Source organism: Felis catus, chromosome B3, assembly GCF_018350175.1.
Source record: "Felis catus isolate Fca126 chromosome B3, F.catus_Fca126_mat1.0, whole genome shotgun sequence".
Classification (NCBI taxonomy): Eukaryota; Metazoa; Chordata; class Mammalia; order Carnivora; family Felidae; genus Felis; species Felis catus.
In genome coordinates, this window is record NC_058373.1 from 144,204,722 (window position 1) to 144,225,434 (window position 20,713).

Genomic DNA, 20,713 nt, shown 5'->3' on the forward strand with positions numbered 1-20,713 from the left:
CAGTATCCGATTTCTGGATGGCAAAGGCTTTCTAGACTCCAAAGTGATGGGAAAAGCCACAGAGGAGAAGTATACAGATTTGATTTCCTCAAAATATTAAAATGTGATAAATTTAAAACCCCACAAAAGATTAAAAGGGGAAATAATTGTGGCATCACAGACGATGACGATGTACCTTAAACACTTGTACACGCCAGTCGGAGGACCTATGGCTCTCGGACGGACCCAGATGAAAGCGTGTCGCTTAGCTTAACCCCTGGCACCCAGGCGGGGCGCACACGGAGCAATCTTCAAACTTGCAAACCCACAAACTCCACTTCCGGAATCCTGTCCTCGGGACCAAATCCTAAATTGGGGGGAAGTGTATAACACAGGCCATTTTATCATTGCGTGATGCGAACCGCTGACCTCCAGGGGCAGCTTCCAGCGCGGCCTCCTGTGTGGCTGTTAGAGGCACGTGTCCCGGAGGAAACGGGCCAGGGCTTGGCCACATCGATGCCACAGGTCTTCCGTGTGTAATAACGTGGTGTTGCAGATACATGGAGGGAGAGAGAGAGAAGGGAGAGGGAAACAATACGATACACAGGTATTCTCACCCTTCTAACCTTTGGTGGGTTTGTATCTTTTGAATTTCAAGCCATGTAAATGTATTATTTATTTCAAAATAAATAAAATTCACATTTTAAAAAGTGCCAACATTAACTCCTTATGCTGTCAACACTAGCTGAATCAAATATCACCAAGTAAACACCAAAGGCTCCTGAGAAGTCATTTACAAAGCATTTTACAATATAGGAAAGTGCTTAGACTACAGTAAGTTTAAAAGTACTTAATTATTTAAGCGATCTGATGTCATGTATGTAAAAAATATGCATAGAAAATAATTTTAATATATTTATATACATGCATAGAAAAAACTGGAAGAAAATACACCCACATGCTCGTAGTGGTTGGTCGGTGGGCTGGTGGCAGGCAGCTGGCCCCTTTCTTTGGCAGCCAGACAATGGAGGGCGAGCAGGACAATGTTTCCGTGAGGAAACCCTGCCAGGCCCTGCCCTGGATTTCTCTGCAGTCCCAGTGCTCTGCCTCCAGTGTGAATTCTATAAGCAGAAACTCTTTTTAAAAATCACTTAAGACAGAAATCTCGGTCTTCACCTCTGTCCTGATCAAGGTGGTGGTTACATGTGTAGACATCTGTCAGAACTCCTCAGACTATACATTTAAAGTCTGTGCGTCTCAGGGCACCTGGCCGGCTCGGCGGGAAGAGCATGAGACTCTTGATCTCGAGGTCGTGAGTTCAAGCCCCACATTGGGCGTAGAGCCTACTTAAAAAGAAAAAAAAGAAAAAGAAAAGGCCTCTTTTCATCTTTAAGAAAAAATAAACTCTGTGCATCTATTGTCTGTCAGTCATGCTCCATTTAAAAATGTAGCAGGACATGGGGCACCTGGGTGGCGCGGTCGGTTAAGCGTCCGACTTCAGCCAGGTCACGATCTCACAGTCTGTGAGTTTGAGCCCCGCGTCGGGCTCTGGGCTGATGGCTCAGAGCCTGGAGCCTGTTTCTGATTCTGTGTCTCCCTCTCTCTCTGCCCCTCCCCCGTTCATGCTCTGTCTCTCTCTGTCCCAAAAATAAATAGACGTTGAAAAAAAAAAAAAAAAATAAATAAAAATAAAAATGTAGCAGGACAAGGGGATCCTGGGTGGCTGCCAGTTAAGCGTCCGACTTCAGCTCAGGTCATGATCTCGCAGTTTGTGAGTTCGAGCCCCACATCGGGCTCCTCGCTGACAGTGTGAGGCCTGCTTGGGATTCTCTCTCTAAATAAACTTAAAAAAAAAATAAGTGGGAAGCTCTTTCCTTTAAAAAAAAAAAAAAAGAAAAGAAAAGGTAGCAGGACACAACCACAGTGGGGCCAGGGCGGGAACAGGTGCAAACACTGCATGTGGCCGTCCCTGACCACGAGGGTTTCCTTCCTTCCCGGCTCCCCGGGAAGCATCCCTGTTCTGAACAGGACCGGCGGGAATTCAGGAAACTCTTCCCAGTACAGTGGCTGACAGTTGGCAAGGCATGGAGAGGAAGGGACACCGAGTAATCTGCATCGAGGTAATACCAGGATGGACTCCGCATGTGGCGCGGCCCTTGCGTGGAGTCACGTCCCCACAGCCAGAGGAGGGGCAGAGCAAGGCCCTCACTGCCCTCACAGCCGCCTCCCCCAGGCCACGCCGACAGCAGGGCGGTCCCACGGTGTGCCTTTCTGGTTCGTGGCCCAGCCTCCTCTGTCCTCCCTGGCAGGCGTCTGGGGTAAAGATTCTGGCCCCTGAGCTCCACCAGATTGGGAGTCACTGGGCCGATGGGTGGGCATGGTCGGGGGCAGGACTGGCCACAGTCAAACCTCCTTAGACCGGAATGAGTGGGCCAAATGAACCAGTGTGCTTCACCCCAGAGAAAAGTGGGTCTTGTTCTGGGCAGAGCAGTTGCTTCAGAGAAGCCATCAAGGCAACGTGCCAAGACCGAGCAGAGTCCCCGTCTGCCAAGGGACACCTGGGCGGGGCCTGACGGACTCTGGCCCTCCCCAGCGCTCGGTGCACATGGCCCCCACCGACCTGGCTGTCCTTGCTGGGGCTGGAGGGTCCCAGGGACTGATAAGCCCAACACTAGGGACTTCCTGCCCAGCCTCCTGCCCTCCCTCTGGCCAGCAGCAGCCACCAGATAGCCCCGAGGCTCTCCTTATCACCCTGCACCACCTCTCTGGGGCCTCTGCTCAGTGATGCCTGCCGTGCCCCGAGCCAGGCGTCCCCGGCGTCACAGGGGCAGCTGTGCCGGCAATCAGGCCCCACTGCTGCCACACGGCTGGGGCGCTGGCTGACCTCGACTCCCTCAGCCTTCCCTGCGGCTCCAAGCAGTGTCAACTCCATTACCCTCCCGGACCCCGTCCCGCCCACCCACGGTGAGGACACCAAGGGCTAATGCCCTGGGATACCCTCCTCCTGCCATCTCAGCCCTCCAGGGCATAAGGGGCCTCCGGTGGGCCCCAAAGTCACCCCGCAAGTGATGGAAGGTCCCCACAGCTGCCGCTCAGTCCCACCAAGAGCTGCCTGCTGGTCACCTTCAAAGCAAACCACTCCCCGTGGGCCCCAGAACTTCCCCTGAACACGCGTGCTCAGGCTGGGCCCCCAGGCGGCAGGGCCCATGATGATCCCGCCACCCACTCCAGAACGAGCCCAGGTCACGCCTCCTGCATGCCTGACAACAGGTTCTGTGGGGTGCCCCTTCCATCCCCGAGGCAAGGCAGCTCCCCCACCTCTGCCTCACCCCAGTCCTAGCCCAGGGACCTCAAAAGGGCAGCCGTAATATGGTGTGTAAGGCAAGAGGGGCCCAGGAGGGCTCACCCCACAGAAGATGGAGCTGGGCCTGGGGAGACGGGGGAGAAGGCTGCAAACCGTTCCCTTTCAGGTGCCTAGGCCTTCTAGAAGCTGCTGGGGCATCCGGGCACCAAGAATCCCCCCAACGCCTCCACAGGCCCACCGCCCGGAAGCCACTGCGACCTGCTCCTCTGGGCCACCCTAGTCTCCACCTTCATGCGCCCCCAAAGGCAATGCACTCTCCCCCACAATGGCATCCCTGGTGGGAGGACCTGGGACCACCTAGAGCCAGGGGTTCCTGATGCCCCCGGTTCTGAGCTGGGAGAGATATTAGTATCCACTGCCCCCAAGTGTCAACCTTCAGAGAAACTACTGAACTGACCCCCAGGACACACAGCAGGAAGGGAGGAGCCCTCACTCCCACCTGCCATCTAGGATCAGCCCCTGGGCTGTGCACCCCTCCCTTCTCCCCTCCTCCCCGCCATCCGGCAGACCTTTAGCCGTCTCCTCCTGGCAGGACATCGTGGCCCTCCAGCCGGGGCCACGCAGCTTGGATTTCACAGCCCAGCGGAACTCCCCGGGGCCGAACGGCCTGGCCATCCTCCCTGGCCTCGAGTCTCCTTAGGGCACGGACCAGGCTTGTCCATCAGTCCATTTGTCCTGAAGGATGGCGGCACATCCGTTAACAATCTTCTTCAGAACCTTCCTACAGAAGCCAGCTCCATTAGCTGGGGCAAGAGCGCTTGCCCCACTGGGAGCCACAGCCACCCAGTCACCCTCTGGGGACTGGGCCAGGGGAACACCTGGGATCCCACACCAAGGGCCGGACCCAGGTCAGGCCCGGAGGAAGGCACATCTACCACCACCAGAAGACAGGGTGGAGGGAGGCGGGGAACAGAGGGGCCTGAGGCACCAGAGGCTTCCTGGCAGAGGACAGGAAAGCAGGAGCGGGGGACTTGGTGCCTGCTACTCATCAGGGAAGATGGACAAGCCCAGGCCTGGATACGCCAGTTCTGGGGGGAGGTGTCACAAGGATATCCAAGGAGGGGACGCGGGAGAGGCGGGAGCACAGGCTGGATCACGCCTCCCCCCACGCCAGCACAGCAAGCCTTCCCGTCCACCTCTGCCCCACACAGGAGTTCGCAAGGCCCTATATGCCAACTGCACAGAGGACCTCTTTCCCAGAACCTCACAGGACCTGCTCTCTTGGCCTCTAGGCCCTCGCACATGCTGTCCCCAGCTCAGGCACGTCGGTCCACACCCACAGCCCCTGCCCAATTCCTGCTCAGCTCAGCTGTCACTCCCTCTGGGACACTTGGTCCTGGAGGCTCTACATCAACATTGAAAGCTTCAGGGGCTGGACAGTGAGCAGAGAGTAGGGCCTGGCTCTAGGAGTCACGTGACTCCTGTACCCTTGCAAAAAGGGAGGGAGGCGGGGAGCTGGGCTCAGCCGGACCCCAGAAACCCGCAGCCGGGGGCCCACCTGACCATCAAGGCCCAGCCTGCAGCGCGTGCAACATACGAAGCAGAGATTCTCCTATACAGAGATCAATATATGTAAAGTGCTGGGTACAACGCTCTGAAAAATAGTATTTCCAAAAATCCAACGACCAGCCCCACCCCCTCCCCGCCAAGGTCTAGCCCTTGCCCGTGAGGTCCAGCGGCTGCAGGAAGGGCGGCAGCGGCAGCTCGTCCAGGGCCTCGGGGAAGCGTCCAGGCGAGATGGCGGTGACCAGCACCTGCATGGCGCGCACGAAGAGCGAGGGCGGCGCCAGGCCCGCCAGCCACTGGAACTTGTCCTCGCCCAGCAGCCGCTGCCAGCGCGGCCGGTCGCCCAGCAGCTCCCGGCGGGCAGGGCCGGCGGCGCCCGCGGGCGTGTACAACGCCAGCAGGTCGAGCAGCAGCAGGCGGCGCTGGCGCGGCTCCCCGGGCGCAGAGGCGGGCGCCCCGGCGGCGGCAGCGGCGGCACTGGGGGCCCCGGCGTCGCGGCCCAGCTGGCGCAGCAGCAGCTCAAGAGGCGTGAGGCCGCCGCCGTCGCGCAGGCCGGGTGACGCGCCGTGGCCAAGCAGCAGGAAGAGGCACTCGGGGCGCGCCAGCTCGCAGGCCGCGTGCAGGGCCGTGCCACCACCCTCCACGCGGCTGCAGCCGCGCCGGTCGAGCACGCGCGCGCGCTCCTCGGGCGGGAAGTCGCGCACGGTGCGCAGGATGCGGCGCAGGATGCCCACGCGGTTGTAGCGCACGGCCAGCGCCACGTGCGGCCCGGGAGCCGCGCAGCAGCGGAAGCCGGCGCTGGGCGGCGCGAGCGCGCGCCGCGGGAACGTGGCCAGCAGGTAGTGCGCGTACGCCTGGTGGTCGTGCACGAGCGCGTAGAGCAGCGCCTCGGAGGGCGAGTAAGCGGCGGCGCGGCCGCGCTCGTCCCAGTGGAAGGCCTCGCTGGCGCGCATGTCCTCGAGCAGCCACACCGGCAGCAGGTCGCGGACGGCCTGGTAGAAGGCGAACGACGACTTGCGACACTGCTTCTGCGCCCGTGAGCGCGCCGCGCCTGCGCCCTCCGGCCCGCCGTCCGCGCCGCCTCCCGGCCGCCGCGCGTCCCACGGCATGCTGGTGGCGGACGCCGGCCTCCCGGCCTCACGGCATGGGCCCGGCGGCAGCTGACCACCTGCACCTGCGGGGAGGGGATCGCGGTGAGGCTCCAAAGCTCGAGGTTGCCTGCTGCTCAGGAGGGGCCCTTCTCTGCTAGGTCCCGACCCACCTCCCGCATCCTTGATCTAGATGCCTCTGCTCTCCCTCCCTTAAAGTGTCTTGTTCTCTGGCACCTCTGCTAGAGATGCCCTTCCCTTCCCCCTACCCTCAGAGCCCCACCCGCCATCAAGGCCACGCCGAAAACCCACCTCCCCACCTCTTTCAGCCCACCTCTTTCTGCTGACCTGGCTGACTAGGCTCACCAGGTGCATCCAAACCCAAACAGAAAAGACCAGGTTGGGGGGCAGGAAAGTTGGAGCCCACCTTTCCAGCTGAGCCAAGCTCCACCTAACCATGACCCTATCCTCTGACCCCTGACCACAGGTGGGAGCCCCTAGGGCCTCCCCCCGTCCCAGACAGCGACAGAGTTCTAGACCCAGACCTACCTGGTTCCTGCACTCTGATCACAGGACGTTGAGTATATATCACTCTCTTTCTCTGAGCCTCAACTTCCTCATCTGTAAAAAAGGGGGTGGGAGAAATGGAAGTTGTGAGCCCCAGCTGGGTGAGCTGGGGTGGAGCCTTCCACCCAAACATGATGTTTACTGGATATCATCAACCCTAGCTGCTGGGAGGAGGCCGCAACGAAATCAACCTAGAAACGGGTATGCAGAAGGCTTTACAGCAAATCCCCTCCAGGTCTGCAACTTCTCTTGATCTTCCCAACTACTAGATGAAGCAGGTACTGTCATTCCATTTTCCAGCAAGAGACAAGCTTGTCCAAGGTCAGTCAGCAAGTCATGGTACAGCCAAGCCTAGAACCAAGATTTCCTGCCTCCCATTTTGGGCTCATTCCAGAAATGGGGGGGGGGGGAGCCCCCAACCCACAGGGAGCCCATCTTGAGCCCTGCCTGACCTTGCCCGCTGAGCCCCCGGCCCCAAACTGAGCCCTGGTCTCTGACTCCTGACCCTGGTCCAAGCTCCCCACTGCTTTCTCTCAAGGGTAAGCTGTTGGTCACAAGGGGCCTGGGTCAGCGCACAGGCCGCGTCCACACACACTGGGTAACTAAGTTACAGAGACGAACACTCTGGGGAGTGGGCTACAGCCGCAGTGCTCTTTGGGGGGGGCACCATGCCCGAACCCCCCCCCCCAAGCCTGGGACTCTGCGTCCCAGGTGTATGTACCCCTGTGTGGATACCCGTGGGGCGCCAGGCGGGTTACGTAAAGTTGGTCCGCCCCACGTCACTGGGCAGCGAGTCACAGCCGCGGCTCCGTGAATGGGGGCGTTGGGCCACCGAAGGCAGGGCTGTACGCCCGGGGCCGCCCGCCAGCTCCTCCCCGTCCCCTCCCGGCGGCCGCGGGTCGCGGGGGTCGAGGCCAGGGTGTTTGCCGACCGGTGGCCAGAGCAGCGAGGGCTGCACCTGCGTGTGCATATGCCCAGGGGACACGAGGGGGCGGCGGCCAGGGGAGAGCACCCGGGGCTGGGGCTGCGCGCCGAGCGGGCCGGGGGTAGGCGGGGGACTCACCGTGGGGGACAGCAGGGCCTTGGGCCTGACGTCCCAGTCCCCGTCCCGCTGAGGGCCGAAGCGCGCGCTGTTACCCCGCGGGTAGGCGCGCAGGCAAAGGTCCCAAGACGGGCGGGCGAGAGGAAGCCGCCGCCGCCCGCGCCCGCCGCAGCCGCGGTCTGAGCCGCCGCGGCCGGATCGCTGGGCGGCGGCGCCGGCGGCGGGCGGGCGGCGGGCGGCGCAGTGCGGTCGGAGCCCGGTAGGACCGCGGGACCGTCCTCCGCAGCCATTGGCCCGCACTGCCGGCCCCCGCCGCCGCTCATTGGTCGCCACGCTGCACCATTGTTACGTCACCAGCCGGTGGGCGGGGCGCCCGGCCAGACCCGCGGAAAAGTTGGGAGAAACTTGCGGGCGCGCGGGGGGGCGGGGCTGGCACAGGCCGATGCGGGGCGGGGCTCCCGGAAACCCGAGCTGCGGGCGAGGAAAGGCCCCCCGGCGGCCCGGGAACGGGAGGATGATTGGGTCGATTTGCGGGGTGGGTCCCGGCGCGCGCGTAGGCGCTCCGGCTCCCTGGAGTGTGACTTCCCTCGTCACCCCAGAAGTCCTATTCCACCTCCCCAGTAACCCTCTGTGACCTTGAGGGAGGGAGACCTCCGGAGCTGTTTCCCATCAGTCCATGGAGGGGTCAAAGGGCAGGAGCTCTGACTCCTCCTAAGGGACCCAACTGCGTTCTGCCAGGCCAGGGTCGGGGCATCGGGAGCCCCTGCTCTAGGCTGACGTTCCCAGGGGACGGTCCAGTGGATGCAGGCAGCTATTAATGAGCGCGGACTGTGTGCCAATCTCAGTGCTAAACATACTTGATTTCACTTCATTTTCATAATCGGTAGCGGTGGAAATTATGACCCCCCCATTCACAGGCCAGGAAATTGAGGCTCGCAGGGAGGTGGCCTCCCAAGTGAGGAGCAGCCAGAAGGGAAACCAGGTGCTTCGCCTACTTTTCTTCAGACATGGTGGTGGATTGGGCCCCAGCTGCCCCAGACTCTCCACGAAGGGTCCAAGGTTTGGGGTGCCACACATGCGGGCACCCAAGGTCATGCTGAGACCCCACCAGATGCCCCCACCTGAAGCACTGCCCCACCTAGGGGGGGTGTGATCTCATAGGCCCGCAGTGAAGCTCTTGGGGTCCAGGGCGACCACCAGATTTAGAGAAAGTAGGTCATTGACCCAGGAATGTGGGATCCACCTGCCTCGCCTAGGCTTTCCCCTGCTCCTCTCTCTAGACCCTCAGTTTCCCTGCATTTTCTCCCAGCTTTCCCATTCTGGACGTCTCTGAGTATGATGGGGGGAGGGGCAAAGTGAATGGAGATCCTGGGGTTGACTGTTTGCCCTCTGGAGCCCCCAGACCCTGGGAGTGAGAGCTTCCTAGGGAAGTGGTGCCCGAGGTGAACTACCTGTGGCTCAGAGCTCGGGCCCCTTGCTTCCTCGTCCTCATCCTTTTTCAGGGCTGGAGTTGAGACCTCATGCCATCTCCAGGACCACCAGTGGAGTGAGGTTGTAAGGGCATCGGCCGCAGGTGCCAGGGTGTGCAGCTGGCCTCAGGGCAAGTCTCTCTCCAGCCCTGGCTGCCCTCCTTGCCTTTCCCTTCAATTTGTCTTCTTCACTGGGGTTCCTAAAGGCCTCTTTCTAAAAGGTCATGTCTGACCCCATATCTCCACCACTTAGAAGCTTCCTGTGCACATGATTAGCCAGAAAGACCAGGTGGGCAGAGGAAAGGCATTCCCCGCTGAGGAACAGTTGGAGCAAAGGTCTGGGAGTGGCTGAAGAAGGCTGGACATGTCAGTCAGGAGGGGCCAAGGTACATATGTCCTTGAATGCTGGGGCAGGTAGCTTGGGTTTGTCCTGAGGATTTGGAAGTGATGGCAGAAAGGGTTTGGAGGTCAGTTGGTTAGTGAATTATTTCAGGCATATGAAAATAATCATAATGAATGCCTGGGAACCACGGTCCATTTGAAGAAATAACAGGTGGGTAACTCTGAAGGCCCGTGTGCCCATCCTGCCCACCCCCTGCCAGCCCTGGGTCTTTCCCACGGTGGCAGCTGACATTGTAACACTGTCCATCATGGCACCAATCAGCCCTCGCTGCCAGCGCCTTGCTCTCTCCTCCCAAGGTTACTTTCAGACTCACTCTCTGGGGTACATGCTGCTCTGGGTCGCCGAGGCATCTTCTGCTGGTGGGAGCTGTCCCCTGTGCCTGGCACACGTGTGGTCTCGCAGAGCTTCTGGCTGTGAACATCCTGCCTATGTCTGCTTGGGGACTGTGCTGGGGCCTGGACGCAGGGACAGGGCGTGCCCCTCCACGTCAGCCTTTTAATGCCAGGTGCTTGGCTGCCCTATAAGGCTGCTTCAGGAACAGTTCGAACAGGGTGCAGAGGGGCAGCTTCCCTCAGGAAGGGAGGATGGACTTGGAGGGGGTGGAGGGCAGCTGGGGCAGAGGGGAGTGGATGGAAGATGAAGAGACGGAGGCCTGGGGTGGAGAGGGGCTACCCTGCCCAGTCCTGGATGCCCTCAGCAGGGAGTGGGAGTGCTCACCAGCACAGCTGTCTTGGTATGGGGTTTGACTTTTAACACTGTAGTGTTTCCTCTGGAACCCAACCCAAGCCCCACTCCCCTCTGTCCTGGAAGAACTTGTCCCACAGGACAGGCATCTGGGTGTGCCCAGGTAGTGAGGAGAGCCGTTCAGGGTGTGTGTTACAGGTAGAGGGAGGAAGGTAGGGAGTGCTCCCTGGGGGAGGAGGTTGGTGCCAAACATGCTGGCTGTTTTTTGTTTTTTTAATATTTATTGATTTTCGAGAGACAGAGTACGAGCAGGGGAAGGGCAGAAAGAGGGAGACACAGAATGCGAAGCAGGCTCCAGGCTGTCAGCACAGAGCCCGACGTGGGACTCAAACTCACAGACCGCGAGATCACGACCTGAGCCGAAGCCAGCCGCTTCACCCACTGAGCCACACAGGCGCCCGTAAGCATGCTGGCTTCTAATCAGCTATTCACCAACTGTGGGACCATAGGCTGAGTAACTCCACCTGTCTGAGCTCCAGTTTCTTATCTGTGAAATGAGTCAGGTGGATTTTCAGATCTCAAAAGGAAGCTGTTCCAAGGGGCAGGATTGGGCAAGGGCCAGGACCTTGAGAAAGCAGAGGGAAGTATGGGAAGTGGCCAGGACCAGGAAAGAAGATAGGGAGACCCTACCCCCTGCCACCACCACCCCTGGGTCCTCTCCTGACTTCAACTAGCTGTGCTGGGCCAAAGCCCACCTAGTCTCCAGGGGCCTGTTGCATGGGTGCTTGCTCCTCCCCCTCCAGCTTCTCCCCTTGGACAGCTGGGCTTGTCCCCACCTGCCCTGGCATTCAAGGTCGCCCACAGAGCTCTCCACCCCATCCAACCAGTCTTTCAAGGCTCAACATGAGATGCCAGTACAGACCAAAGACAGGATAAAACTAAGCGAAGACAAGTGATACCATGGGAACCAAAGAGTCCAACATACATGGCAAAGGAGTGACATTCAGAATGTGTAAAGATCTCCTGCAACCCAGTGAGAAAGGTTAACCCAGGAGGAAAATGGGCAAGCAGTATGAATAGGCAATTCACACGCTGGCCAACAAACACATGAAGATACTCAGTTTCTGTAAGAAATCAGCAAAGGTACAACCTCTTGTATTGCCTACTGGCCAAAACTGAAGTGGCCAGTAACAGCCTATATTGTCAGGGTGAAGAATCAGGCCTTCACTCTCATGCAGAGGTGGGGAGGGCACTCCAAAGGCACTTGGGTCCAGCAATCTTTGGGTTAGCTATCTTATCCCAGATAAGTACTTGCCCACACGCCAACAAGTTCCACTACTGTGGGTTTTGTTCACTTGCTTACTTCTTTAAAGTCTTATGAAAGAATTTAGCCTTAATTTTATATCTTACGTCTATTTCAGAGGTACATCTTGGGAGAGAATACAGGTGACTACCAAGTAACAAGAAGGTAGGGTGCCTGCTGCATTCTTAACAATGAAAACCTGGAAAACACCTAAGTGTCCAAAAGGGAATGGCTAAAGTAATCATGATGTACCCTTCCCGGCTCTGGTTGCTGCCACACAGCAGCTGGTCCCTGCTCTTCTGCTGGGCTTGTGGAAAGGATTGTGTGAGCCTGGGGCCTAGGCGCCAACTCCCTCCCATGCCCCAGACTTCACTCTTCCCCTCTCCATCCCCAGGGAGACAGTTTCTGTGGCATCCCTGGGTCTTTGTAGGATCTCTGGATCTGGCCATGCTGGATTTTGAGCGTTCACATTAAATGAGCTGGTAAATTCTGTCTTTGGCACAGGCCAGTTGGAGGCAGGGCCCAGCACTTGAGAAAGTCCTGACTCTTTACTTACCTGGGACAGTAGCTGTCATACCAGCATAATTATAAGTGTCGCCTTCTCTGTCAACAGGTCCTGGTTTCGAAGGTTAATCACACGGCTACCATATGACTAATGCACATGTCAGTACCACGCAGCCACAGTCAAGAGCAAAGAGCCTGAGCTCCTCGTTCGTCAAGTGGAGAGAATCTGCCACGGACAGCCGTCCTGAGGGGTATGGAGCTCTCATAGGACACAGCTCTGCCTGGCACCGAGTCAGCCTCCAAAACTGAGCTGTTAGGATTCCTTTGTAAATATTTCAACACAAAAATGTTAAAAGAAAAAGCATACATATTGTTTGGAAAGTGCTGGAGGCCACACATTGACCTCTTGCCAGCAGTGTCTCTTGGGGAGAGAATCGGCAAGGAGGAGGAAGGGACCCTTTTAGTTCTTATTCTCAGGACCTTCTTTGTGGTTTGAATCTTTCATGAGGGGCACATATTCAGATATCATTTGTGCAATTAAGGTAAGTTTTATTTATTTATTTATTTATTTATTTATTTATTTATTTATTTAATTTCTTTAAATATCCTCTAAGCCCAACGAGGGGCTTGAACTCACAACCCTGAGGTCAAGAGTCACACACTCTACTGGCTGGGCTAGCCAGGCACCCCAAGCTAAGTTTTTAGAGAGGCAGTTTCCACTGGCAAACTGCTATCTCATGGCCATTATCTCATTGACTTACCCAGCAAGGTAGGTTGGATCATCAGCCCACTTTGCAGGCGGGGAAACTGAGGCTCGAGGGGACAGAGCTTTGCCCACAGAGATGGAACCTATAAGCTTTGTGTTGTCCCAAGAAGAGAAGGCTTTGGTTTCATGAGTTCCAGGCTGATGAGGCTGCGGCCCCCTCCTCCTAGAAGTCTCTCCCACTCACAGAATGGGAGGCCTCAGATGCAGGTTGGGGTGGTGGGTCAGGGGCCCTCCATCCCTGGCCAGGGGGGTCGGGCAGTCAGCCAGCACTTCTAAGCAGCTTCACTCATTAGTTTATCCAACAAACGGGCCCTTAGAGCCTGTTCTGAGGACCAGACGTGAGTGGGCAGGAGAGGCTTCCGGGAGGAGTCACCTGTACCCTCTTGCGTCATCAGTCAAGTCCCAAGGGCCGGTGTCCACTCTGACCCCATCCGTCTGCACTGCTCCAGCCCACCTCCCAGGTCAGGCTGCCCACCCCACTCCAGGCTGCAGTCCCAACTCCAGCCCTTGCTCATGCTGTTCCCTCTGGCCTGGATGGCCAGTCCCCAGAAGTCCATGTGGACCCATTTCAGGTGTCACCTGACTAAAGGAGCCCCCCCCCAGCCTCTTTGGGTGCCTACCTCACGGTCCTGCACTCCTGGGGGCTTCTCCTCTGTCAGACCACAGGGAGGGGCCCGCCTGCCCCTGCAGGAGGGCAGTGGGTGCCCCATAAATGCTGATGACTAAGTGGAGAAGGAGTTAGGTGGGTGGATGAGGTCAGGACACCCCACGGTGGGGGGAGCAGGCAGGGGTGGGAGCCTAGCCTGGTTGGCTGTGGGGAGTGATGCCTGAGGTGCCCTGGAGGGCTGGGAGCAGGAAGTCCGTGATTCATCTGGGCTGCACCAGAGTCCTGGCCACTAGGAAGCCCTAAGCACAAGGGGGAGACTCAACAGAGAGGCCCAGCCCAAGTGCAGACTGTGGGACGCAGACCACGCTCCTCAGATGGAGGCCTCCTCCACCTGCCCTGGGGACAGCAAAAGTGGCAGGAGGGGAGGCTGGCAGGCACAGAGAGCAGTGGGGACGGCAGAAGGCCAAGCTTGTCCTCCCTCCCCCGCCAGCGCAAGGGCACAGGACAGCTGCCAGGCTGTGTGACCTTGGGAAGCGACAGTGCCCCCTAAGGGCCAAGAAGTATGTGGCTAAGCCCTCCGGGCCGCCCTGGGAAGTGGCAGCAAGCTGAACACCCAGGGCCATGGGGACAAGCACAGCCAAAGTGGACCAGGCTAAGACAGCCCCCCACTGTCTGAGCCTCCCGCCTTATTTTCCATTGCTCCCTCTTGGGTAGAGAGTTCTGGCTTGCGGGGTGCCTGGTTGGCTCAGTGGGTTAAGTGTCTGACTCTTGGTTTTGGCTCATGGTTTCAGCTCAGGTCATGATCTCATGGTTGGTGGGATCCAGCCCCTCGTGACGGGGTTTTGCTCTGATGGTGTGGAGCCGGCTTGGGATTCTGGGATTCTCTCTCTCTCTCTCTCTCTGCCCCTCCCCATAGAACATTAAAAAGGGGGGCGGGGGGCACCTGAGTGGTTCAGTCAGTTAAGCATCTGACTTTGGCTCAGGTCATGATCTCTCCGTCTATGGGTTTGAGCCCAGCGTGGGTCTCTGTGCTGACAGCATGGAGCCCGGAGCCTGCTTCGGATTCTGTGTCTCCCTCTCTCTCTGCCCCTGCCCCCTGCTCACATTCTGTCTCCGTCTCAAAAACAAACATTAAAATAATAATAATAATAATAATAATAATAATAATAATAATAATAAGAGTTCTGGCTTGCAGTGAAGTGAGGGAGAAGGGGATACTGAGGCCCTAGCGCCAGGCCTGGCCCAGGTCACACAGCTCAGTCTTAACAGCGGCCCCTGTGTGCCAGCAGAGCCTGGGAACACTCCCCCACCTTCCCAAGGCCCCTCCGGCCGTGGGGGCCTGGATCCGTCCAAAGAAACCTTTTCTCTCCGGTGACTCGAAAAGGAAACAAATTCGGGGAAGCGGAGCCACTCGGCAAGGCGCCAAAGCAGGTGTATGGAGGGAGGGGACGGTGACTTGTTTCGCTGTACCCACTGGCCGCAGAGCTTGAAAAGGTGAGTCCCCCACCGGACCCCGCTCTGCGGCCCTGAGGAGGGGGCCAGGCACCGGCCGGAGCCAGTGTGGGCTCCGCCTCAGTTTCCCTGTCGGAGCAGGGGACCAGAGCAGGCCCCGGTGCGGTCCCGCCCTACCGGCGCCCCCCAGCGCCCAGCGCGGGCCGACACCGTCCCCTGGCGGCCGCGCGCGTCTTCGCAGCCTGAAGCCGGTCCAGGCCCAGCCAGGGTGTGGGGCCAGGTCGCCCGGGCACAAGGACGTCTGAGCGCCCTTACCCGGCGGCGGGGGGGTCCACGGGCTTGGGTCTCCACCCCCGACACCTCACCCCGCTCGCCACTCGCTATGTGGCCTCCGCAAGCCTCTTTCCATTCTGGGCCTCAGTCTTCGCCGTAAAATAGCCGCGATCCTGCCCACTCCACACCCGGAGCTGCCCCTCGGGCGCCCGCGCGGCTTGCCCGCCCCGCCCCGCCCTCCAGGGTAGCGGGGTGGGGGGGGTCTCGTGGGCGGGGCTCGGGGGGGGAGGGTGCCCTGACCCGCCAATCGGAAGTCCCGGGGCGTGGAGGGCGGGGCGGATAGGGAGAGGAGGGGCCAGAAGCGGCTGGGCGGGGGGTGGGGCGGGCCGGTTTCCTCTCCCCGCGCCTCCCCCAGCCTGGAGCCCGTGGACCCCGCGGGGGGCCGCGTGAGGAGGGCGGCCCTCCCGGAGCGGAAGAGGCCGGGCGGCGCTGCGGTTTCCGGGTCTGGGGAGTGGGGACGAGCGCTGTCCCCTGCCCCCTGCCCCCTTTCCCTCCCGGGAGACAGCCTCGAGGTCCCCAGCCCGGCTTCTGAGCTCCTGCGGCCTGCAGGCACAGCCTCACCTGCCCCGCAGGGAACACACCTTCGCATTGGCTGTTCCCTCCACCGGGAATGTCGTCCACCTAGCCAGCGGCCGCACTACGCCCTCCAGGGGCTCCCGCGATTCCCGTCCCTGGCCCCTTTCCCTGCCCTTCCCAGGTGCACTTTTATGGGTCTCCCAAGTGCCAGACCGGCCAAGGGTTCAACATACCCGGCCCCTGTGATAGATGCACACACCAGAGAGACCAGAGAGACCAGAGAGGTCTGAGTCCCTGGCCACAGGACGCACAGCTGGGAAGCCGCTGGCAGGGAACCCAGCCATCCGCTGGTGGGCCACCCCTCATGTCACTGTGCCCCAAGCCTGTTCTCTGATCCCACTGCGGGGACCCTCCCCCCCCCCCCGCAAGGACACGACTGGGGGGAGCCACTGAGGGTCTAGTGCTGTCTGCACGGGGAGATCAGGGATCCCCAGGGAGCCTTCCCTTACTCTGCCACCCTTTGCCCAATGGGAAGCTGCAGTCCCTGAGAGTGGGGAGGGCCTTGCCAAGTGTCACTAAAGCCCTAGGCTTTTCTTGATGCCCAATATGGAGGGAACACAGAACTGGACTGGTGAGGTGACAGCTCAGTAATATCTGGGAGGGGCTTCCTGGCCCCAAAGAGGGAGGTGATTGGGAGAACGGCCCGTCTCCAAGAATGATGGACTGGGGGTGGGGAAGGAGAGTGGGCTGCAGTTAGGCCAGTGAACCCTGAGAGACAAATGAGACTTGCACAAGTGTATCAGCTATCTACTGCTGTGTAACAAACAATCCCACAACAGTGGCTTGAAACAACAATGATTTCTCATTTCTCACAATTCTCTGACTGGATCGTTCTTTTGCTTTATGTGCCATCAGCTGAGTCGTTTATACAGCTACAATTAGCTGGAGGCTCAACTTGGGCAAAACATCCAAGGTGGCTTCACCTACATGGCTGCAGCTGATGTGAGCTGTCGGCTAGGAGCTCAGCTTGCTGCCAGCGTGGGCTGTCATCCCAGATTCTTTGGCTCTCCTCTACTTGGCCACTCCACGTGGCTATCATAGCCTTCCTCACATCATGGCAACTAGGTTCCACAGAGAACAAGCCCCAACATGCAAGACTTATCCACCCTCTACTTCCATCACAGCTGCTAACGTTTCATTGGCCGGAACAAGTGACATGGCCAAGCCCAGAGTTAATGTGGAATGAGATGTTGCAAGGGGCCACCAAAGTCACCAGTGGGAACATAGTGAAGACACAGGCAGTGAACCTTCAGGGGCCAGAATAACCAAGTAAGGATCCCAGAGGAGGAAGGGCTTGACCAAAGCAGGGCAGGAACTCTGTTCTCCTCCCTGCTTCTGTCCTGGGACCCACAGAGACTGGAGAATAACCAACCACTATGTAAAAATAGTAACTGGGAAATTTTTTCGTTGGAGATGATGCTCCGTGGACAATGAAAGCAGGGTGATGGGATAGTGTGATGCAACGTGGCAGATGGGGCAGCTGCTTTAGATGAGGTGGTCAGGGAGGACTTCTCAGAGAAGGTGACATTTAGGCTGAGCTCTGATGGACAGAAGGAGTCAGCCTTGAGGAAGGCAGAGGGAAATGAATTCCAGGCAGAGGGAACAATTGTAGCAGAGGCCTTGATTTGGGAGTGAGCTTGGCACACTTGAGGATTAGAGAGAAGACCGTGGCGGGGGGGGGGGGCAGGGGGCACAGGGCCAGGTCACGTTGGGCCTTGTAGGCCTGGACAACACGGTTGGACTTTTCTCCCGAGGAACAATATGACTGAATCCTACATCGGTCTACTGAGTACCTACCGTATGCCAGGCACCGTTCTAGGCACTTGGGACTCTGCAATGAACAGAGAAACATCCCTGTCCTTGGGGAGTATGACCTGATTTAAGAATTAACAAGCAAAACAAAACACTGCTAAAAGGGGACGAAAGCGGGGTGAGAGGGGGACGAAAGGGGGGTGCCTGAGAGGGAGAGGAAAAAACCAAGGAAGTGGCATTGTCAGACCTAAGAAGCAAGGGGAGGGGAGAGAGGGAAACTAAGGGAAAGTCAGGAATTTGGGAGACCATCTCCATGACTTTGGTGGTAGGCAAAGAGGTCTTAGACATTTTTCTATAAAAGAAAAAAACTGACAAATGGGACTTTATAAAAATGGAAACATTTGCACTTCAAAAGATACCACTGATGATACCACAAACTGAATAGAACAGTTGCAAATCATCTATTTATCCAGAATATATCAAGAATTCTTGGAACTTAATAAGACACAAGACCCATTTTTTTTTAAGATCTTGTTTATTTGTTTAAATGTTTATTTACTTAGAGGGGGGGGGGAGGGGCAGAGAGAGAGAGGGAGAGAGAGAACCCCAAGCGGGTGCCATGCTGTCAGTGCAGACCCCAACTCGGGGCTCGAACTCACAAACTGTGAGATCATGACCTGGGCCGTAATCAAGAGTTGAATACTCGGGGCGCCTGGGTGGCGCAGTCGGTTAAGCGTCCGACTTCAGCCAGGTCACGATCTCGAGGTCCGTGAGTCCGAGCCCCGCATCAGGCTCTGGGCTGATGGCTCGGAGCCTGGAGCCTGTTTCCGATTCTGTGTCTCCCTCTCTCTCTGGCCCTCCTCCGTTCATGCTCTGTCTCTCTCTGTCCCAAAAATAAATAAAAAACGTTGAAAAAAAATTAAAAAAAAAAAAAAGTTGAATGCTTAACCAACTGAGCCATCCAGGAACACCAATATTTTATTTTTAAGTAATCTCTACACCCAATGGGGGCTCGAACTCATGACGCCAAGATCAAGAACCACACGCTCTACTGACTGAGCCAGCCAGGCGCCCCCATGACCCAATTTTTTAAAAGGGGAAAAGATTTGAAAAGACACGTCACCAAGGAAGATACACAGAAGACCAACAGGCCAACATGAAAGGAGGCTCCAGTCGTTAGGAGATGCAAGTTAAAGCCACAATGAAACACCACCACACACCTATTAGGGAGTCCAACAATAAAAAGACCGACCACACCCAACCAGTGGCGGGGAGGTGGAGCACGGGCCGCTCACACACCGTAGGTGGGACTGTAAATGGTGTGGCCACGCTGGAAACTGGAAAGCCGTTTCTCACACTTACTACTGTTAAGACACGGCAGTCCCACTGCTCCGTATCCGCCCGAGAGAAATGAAAACAGGCCCACACACAGATCTGTACGCATTCATAGCAGCAGTAGTCCTAAGAGCAAAAAAAAAAAAAAAAAAAAAAAAAATGGAAACACACGTTCACGTTGAACCGATCAATAAACTGTGGCCCGTCCACACAATGAAAAATTAGTCAGCAATAAAAAGGAACGAGCGACTGATCCGTGCCACGTAGAGAAACCTCAGGAACATGATGGGAAGGAAAAGAAACCAAACGCACCTACGGTCCGCACTAATGCATCTTACACGGAAAATTGTGTTAAGGGGGTGTTCTTATGACCGTAAAATCAAGTATTTTAAGAAGCAAGAAACCAAACACAAAAGACTCCACGTTGTAAGGTTCCATTGACAGGAAGTGTACGGAAAGCAAATCTACAAGCAAGGAGAATAGATGGGTGGTTGCCTGGGGCTGGAGATGGGAGCAGGGACTGACCTCAAACAGGCACAAGGAGTTTTGTGCGGCTGATGGAAATGGTCTACACCTGGATTGTGCTGGGGTGGGTGGGGGAGCCCAAGTCCATAAACTTACTGAAAAAGCACTGAGATGTGCCCTTACACCTGGGGGGATTTCATGGTGTATGAATTATACGCCAATATAGTTCTTAGAAAAAGGATGGAGGGCTGGCTGGGCCTAGGGAGTGGCCTGTGGCTCAGCTGAGCGCCTGCTGGTGCTGGGGGCAGGCCTGCTGGTGCTGGGGGCAGGCGACCTGAGCCTTTCCAGGTTTCTGCCCCAAACCCTGGGACCCAGTGTAGCTGCTTCCCTTAGGGCAGGAGCCCCGGCTGAGTAGGAGGGGTGTCTTCTGAGTTGTTTGAGTAGGAGGGGTGTCTTCTGAGTTGAGTAGGAGGGGTGTCTTCTGAGTTGTTTACCGAAAACCCTCCTTGAGGGAATGAGGCCTGTTGTGAATGATAAATGCTCCAAACCACAGTAGGTTCACTCCCCCCCCCCCCCACGTCTGCCGAACTGGGGAAATCCGTTTTCCTTCCACCAACAAGCTCAGGGCCCAGGGGAGGGGGGGGGGGCGCCCACTGCACAGGTGAAGCGGGCAATTAGTCATGCACAATTAGGGGCCCCTCCTCTTCTGGGGTGGGGGGCTCAGCCCCCTGGCACACACTTCGGGGGAGGGAAGATCCCGCTGGGAGAGGTAGGCAGACTGTGTGCCTGGGGGTGGGGCGGGAACTGCCTCCCCAGGCCCCGCCCCCTCTCCCTCCTCCCCCGCCCCGTGTGGGGACAGGGTCGCACTGACTTGAGCCTGGAAGCAAACACAGGCCCCTGTTCGCAGACACTCACCGAAGAGTCGGTGCAGAGAGTCCTAGACCCCAAAGAGGACACCCCTCTTTTGACCAGAGGTCAAAAGAAGCACAGGAGCTGTAGTCCTCACTGTCGGGGCTCCCTGAGAAAAGAGGCGCTGGCAGGAGGGCACAGGCTGCCCAGCAGAAGAGCAGAGCCTGGGGAGCTCCTGGGACCCCCCAAAACACACCCCCACTCCCATCCCACACCAACCAACTCCGCGAGCGCCAAGACTCAGATGCCTTGTTGGACGGGACGCCTGTGGGGCTCGGCCCAGGGACGGGACTGCTCCGCCGCCACACCGACGCCCGTTGGTTAGACTCAAGCTTGAGGTTCAAAGGTCAGTCGGCTCAGACCTTGACCTTCATCCTCCAGGCCCCTCCCGGCAGCCCCTAACACAACACTAGCGTAGGTTGTTAAAGCAGCAGGTGCCCAGGTTCCACCTGGAAAAGCCCCAGGGCACCGGTTGAACTCCAGGGAGAGCCACAGCCCGCCCCCCCCCCCCCCCCGCCCAGGGAAGGCCTGGCCTCCCCAACGCTGATTGGACCAGGTATGGACACCTGACCAAGCTGAGCCCATCCATAGGCTGAGCAGAGACCAATC

General features: G+C 58.0%; 1 protein-coding gene and 2 long non-coding RNA genes across 5 annotated transcripts; 1 reads left to right on the forward strand and 2 right to left on the reverse strand.

The window, feature by feature from the left end:
• Positions 1 to 637: 637 nt before the first annotated feature.
• ANKRD9 (ankyrin repeat domain 9) lies at positions 638 to 7,817 on the reverse strand. 2 transcript variants are annotated; one of them, XR_006600017.1, is made up of 4 exons: positions 7,568 to 7,815; positions 6,487 to 6,558; positions 3,853 to 6,023; positions 638 to 1,322 (listed from the first exon to the last, which is right to left on the reverse strand). XR_006600017.1 is itself a non-coding variant. In XM_045060558.1 (3 exons), the coding sequence occupies exon 3, from the start codon at positions 5,956 to 5,958 to the stop codon at positions 4,996 to 4,998; it is 963 nt and encodes a 320-aa protein (XP_044916493.1). In that variant the 5' UTR covers positions 5,959 to 6,017; positions 6,487 to 6,558; positions 7,568 to 7,817; the 3' UTR covers positions 4,899 to 4,995. The 2 variants fall into 2 exon arrangements, 1 of the variants encoding a protein (XP_044916493.1); XM_045060558.1 differs by lacking the exon at positions 638 to 1,322 and having other exon boundaries at positions 4,899 to 6,017; positions 7,568 to 7,817.
• LOC109501046 lies at positions 7,752 to 12,275 on the forward strand. 2 transcript variants are annotated; one of them, XR_006600018.1, is made up of 5 exons: positions 7,752 to 9,401; positions 9,715 to 9,923; positions 10,404 to 11,245; positions 11,524 to 11,570; positions 12,019 to 12,275. It is a non-coding gene; the product is annotated as an uncharacterized LOC109501046 (long non-coding RNA). The 2 variants fall into 2 exon arrangements; XR_006600019.1 differs by having other exon boundaries at positions 7,752 to 9,923.
• Positions 12,276 to 18,232: 5,957 nt separating this feature from the next.
• Positions 18,233 to 20,605, reverse strand: LOC109501045. The gene is made up of 3 exons (XR_006600020.1): positions 20,111 to 20,605; positions 18,758 to 18,856; positions 18,233 to 18,278 (listed from the first exon to the last, which is right to left on the reverse strand). It is a non-coding gene; the product is annotated as an uncharacterized LOC109501045 (long non-coding RNA).
• Positions 20,606 to 20,713: the final 108 nt, after the last annotated feature.

Bases quoted from the DNA above. Each gene is read 5' to 3' on its own strand.
- ANKRD9 (XM_045060558.1), bottom strand. From the start codon at position 5,958: ATGCCGTGGGACGCGCGGCGGCCGGGAGGCGGCGCGGACGGCGGGCCG.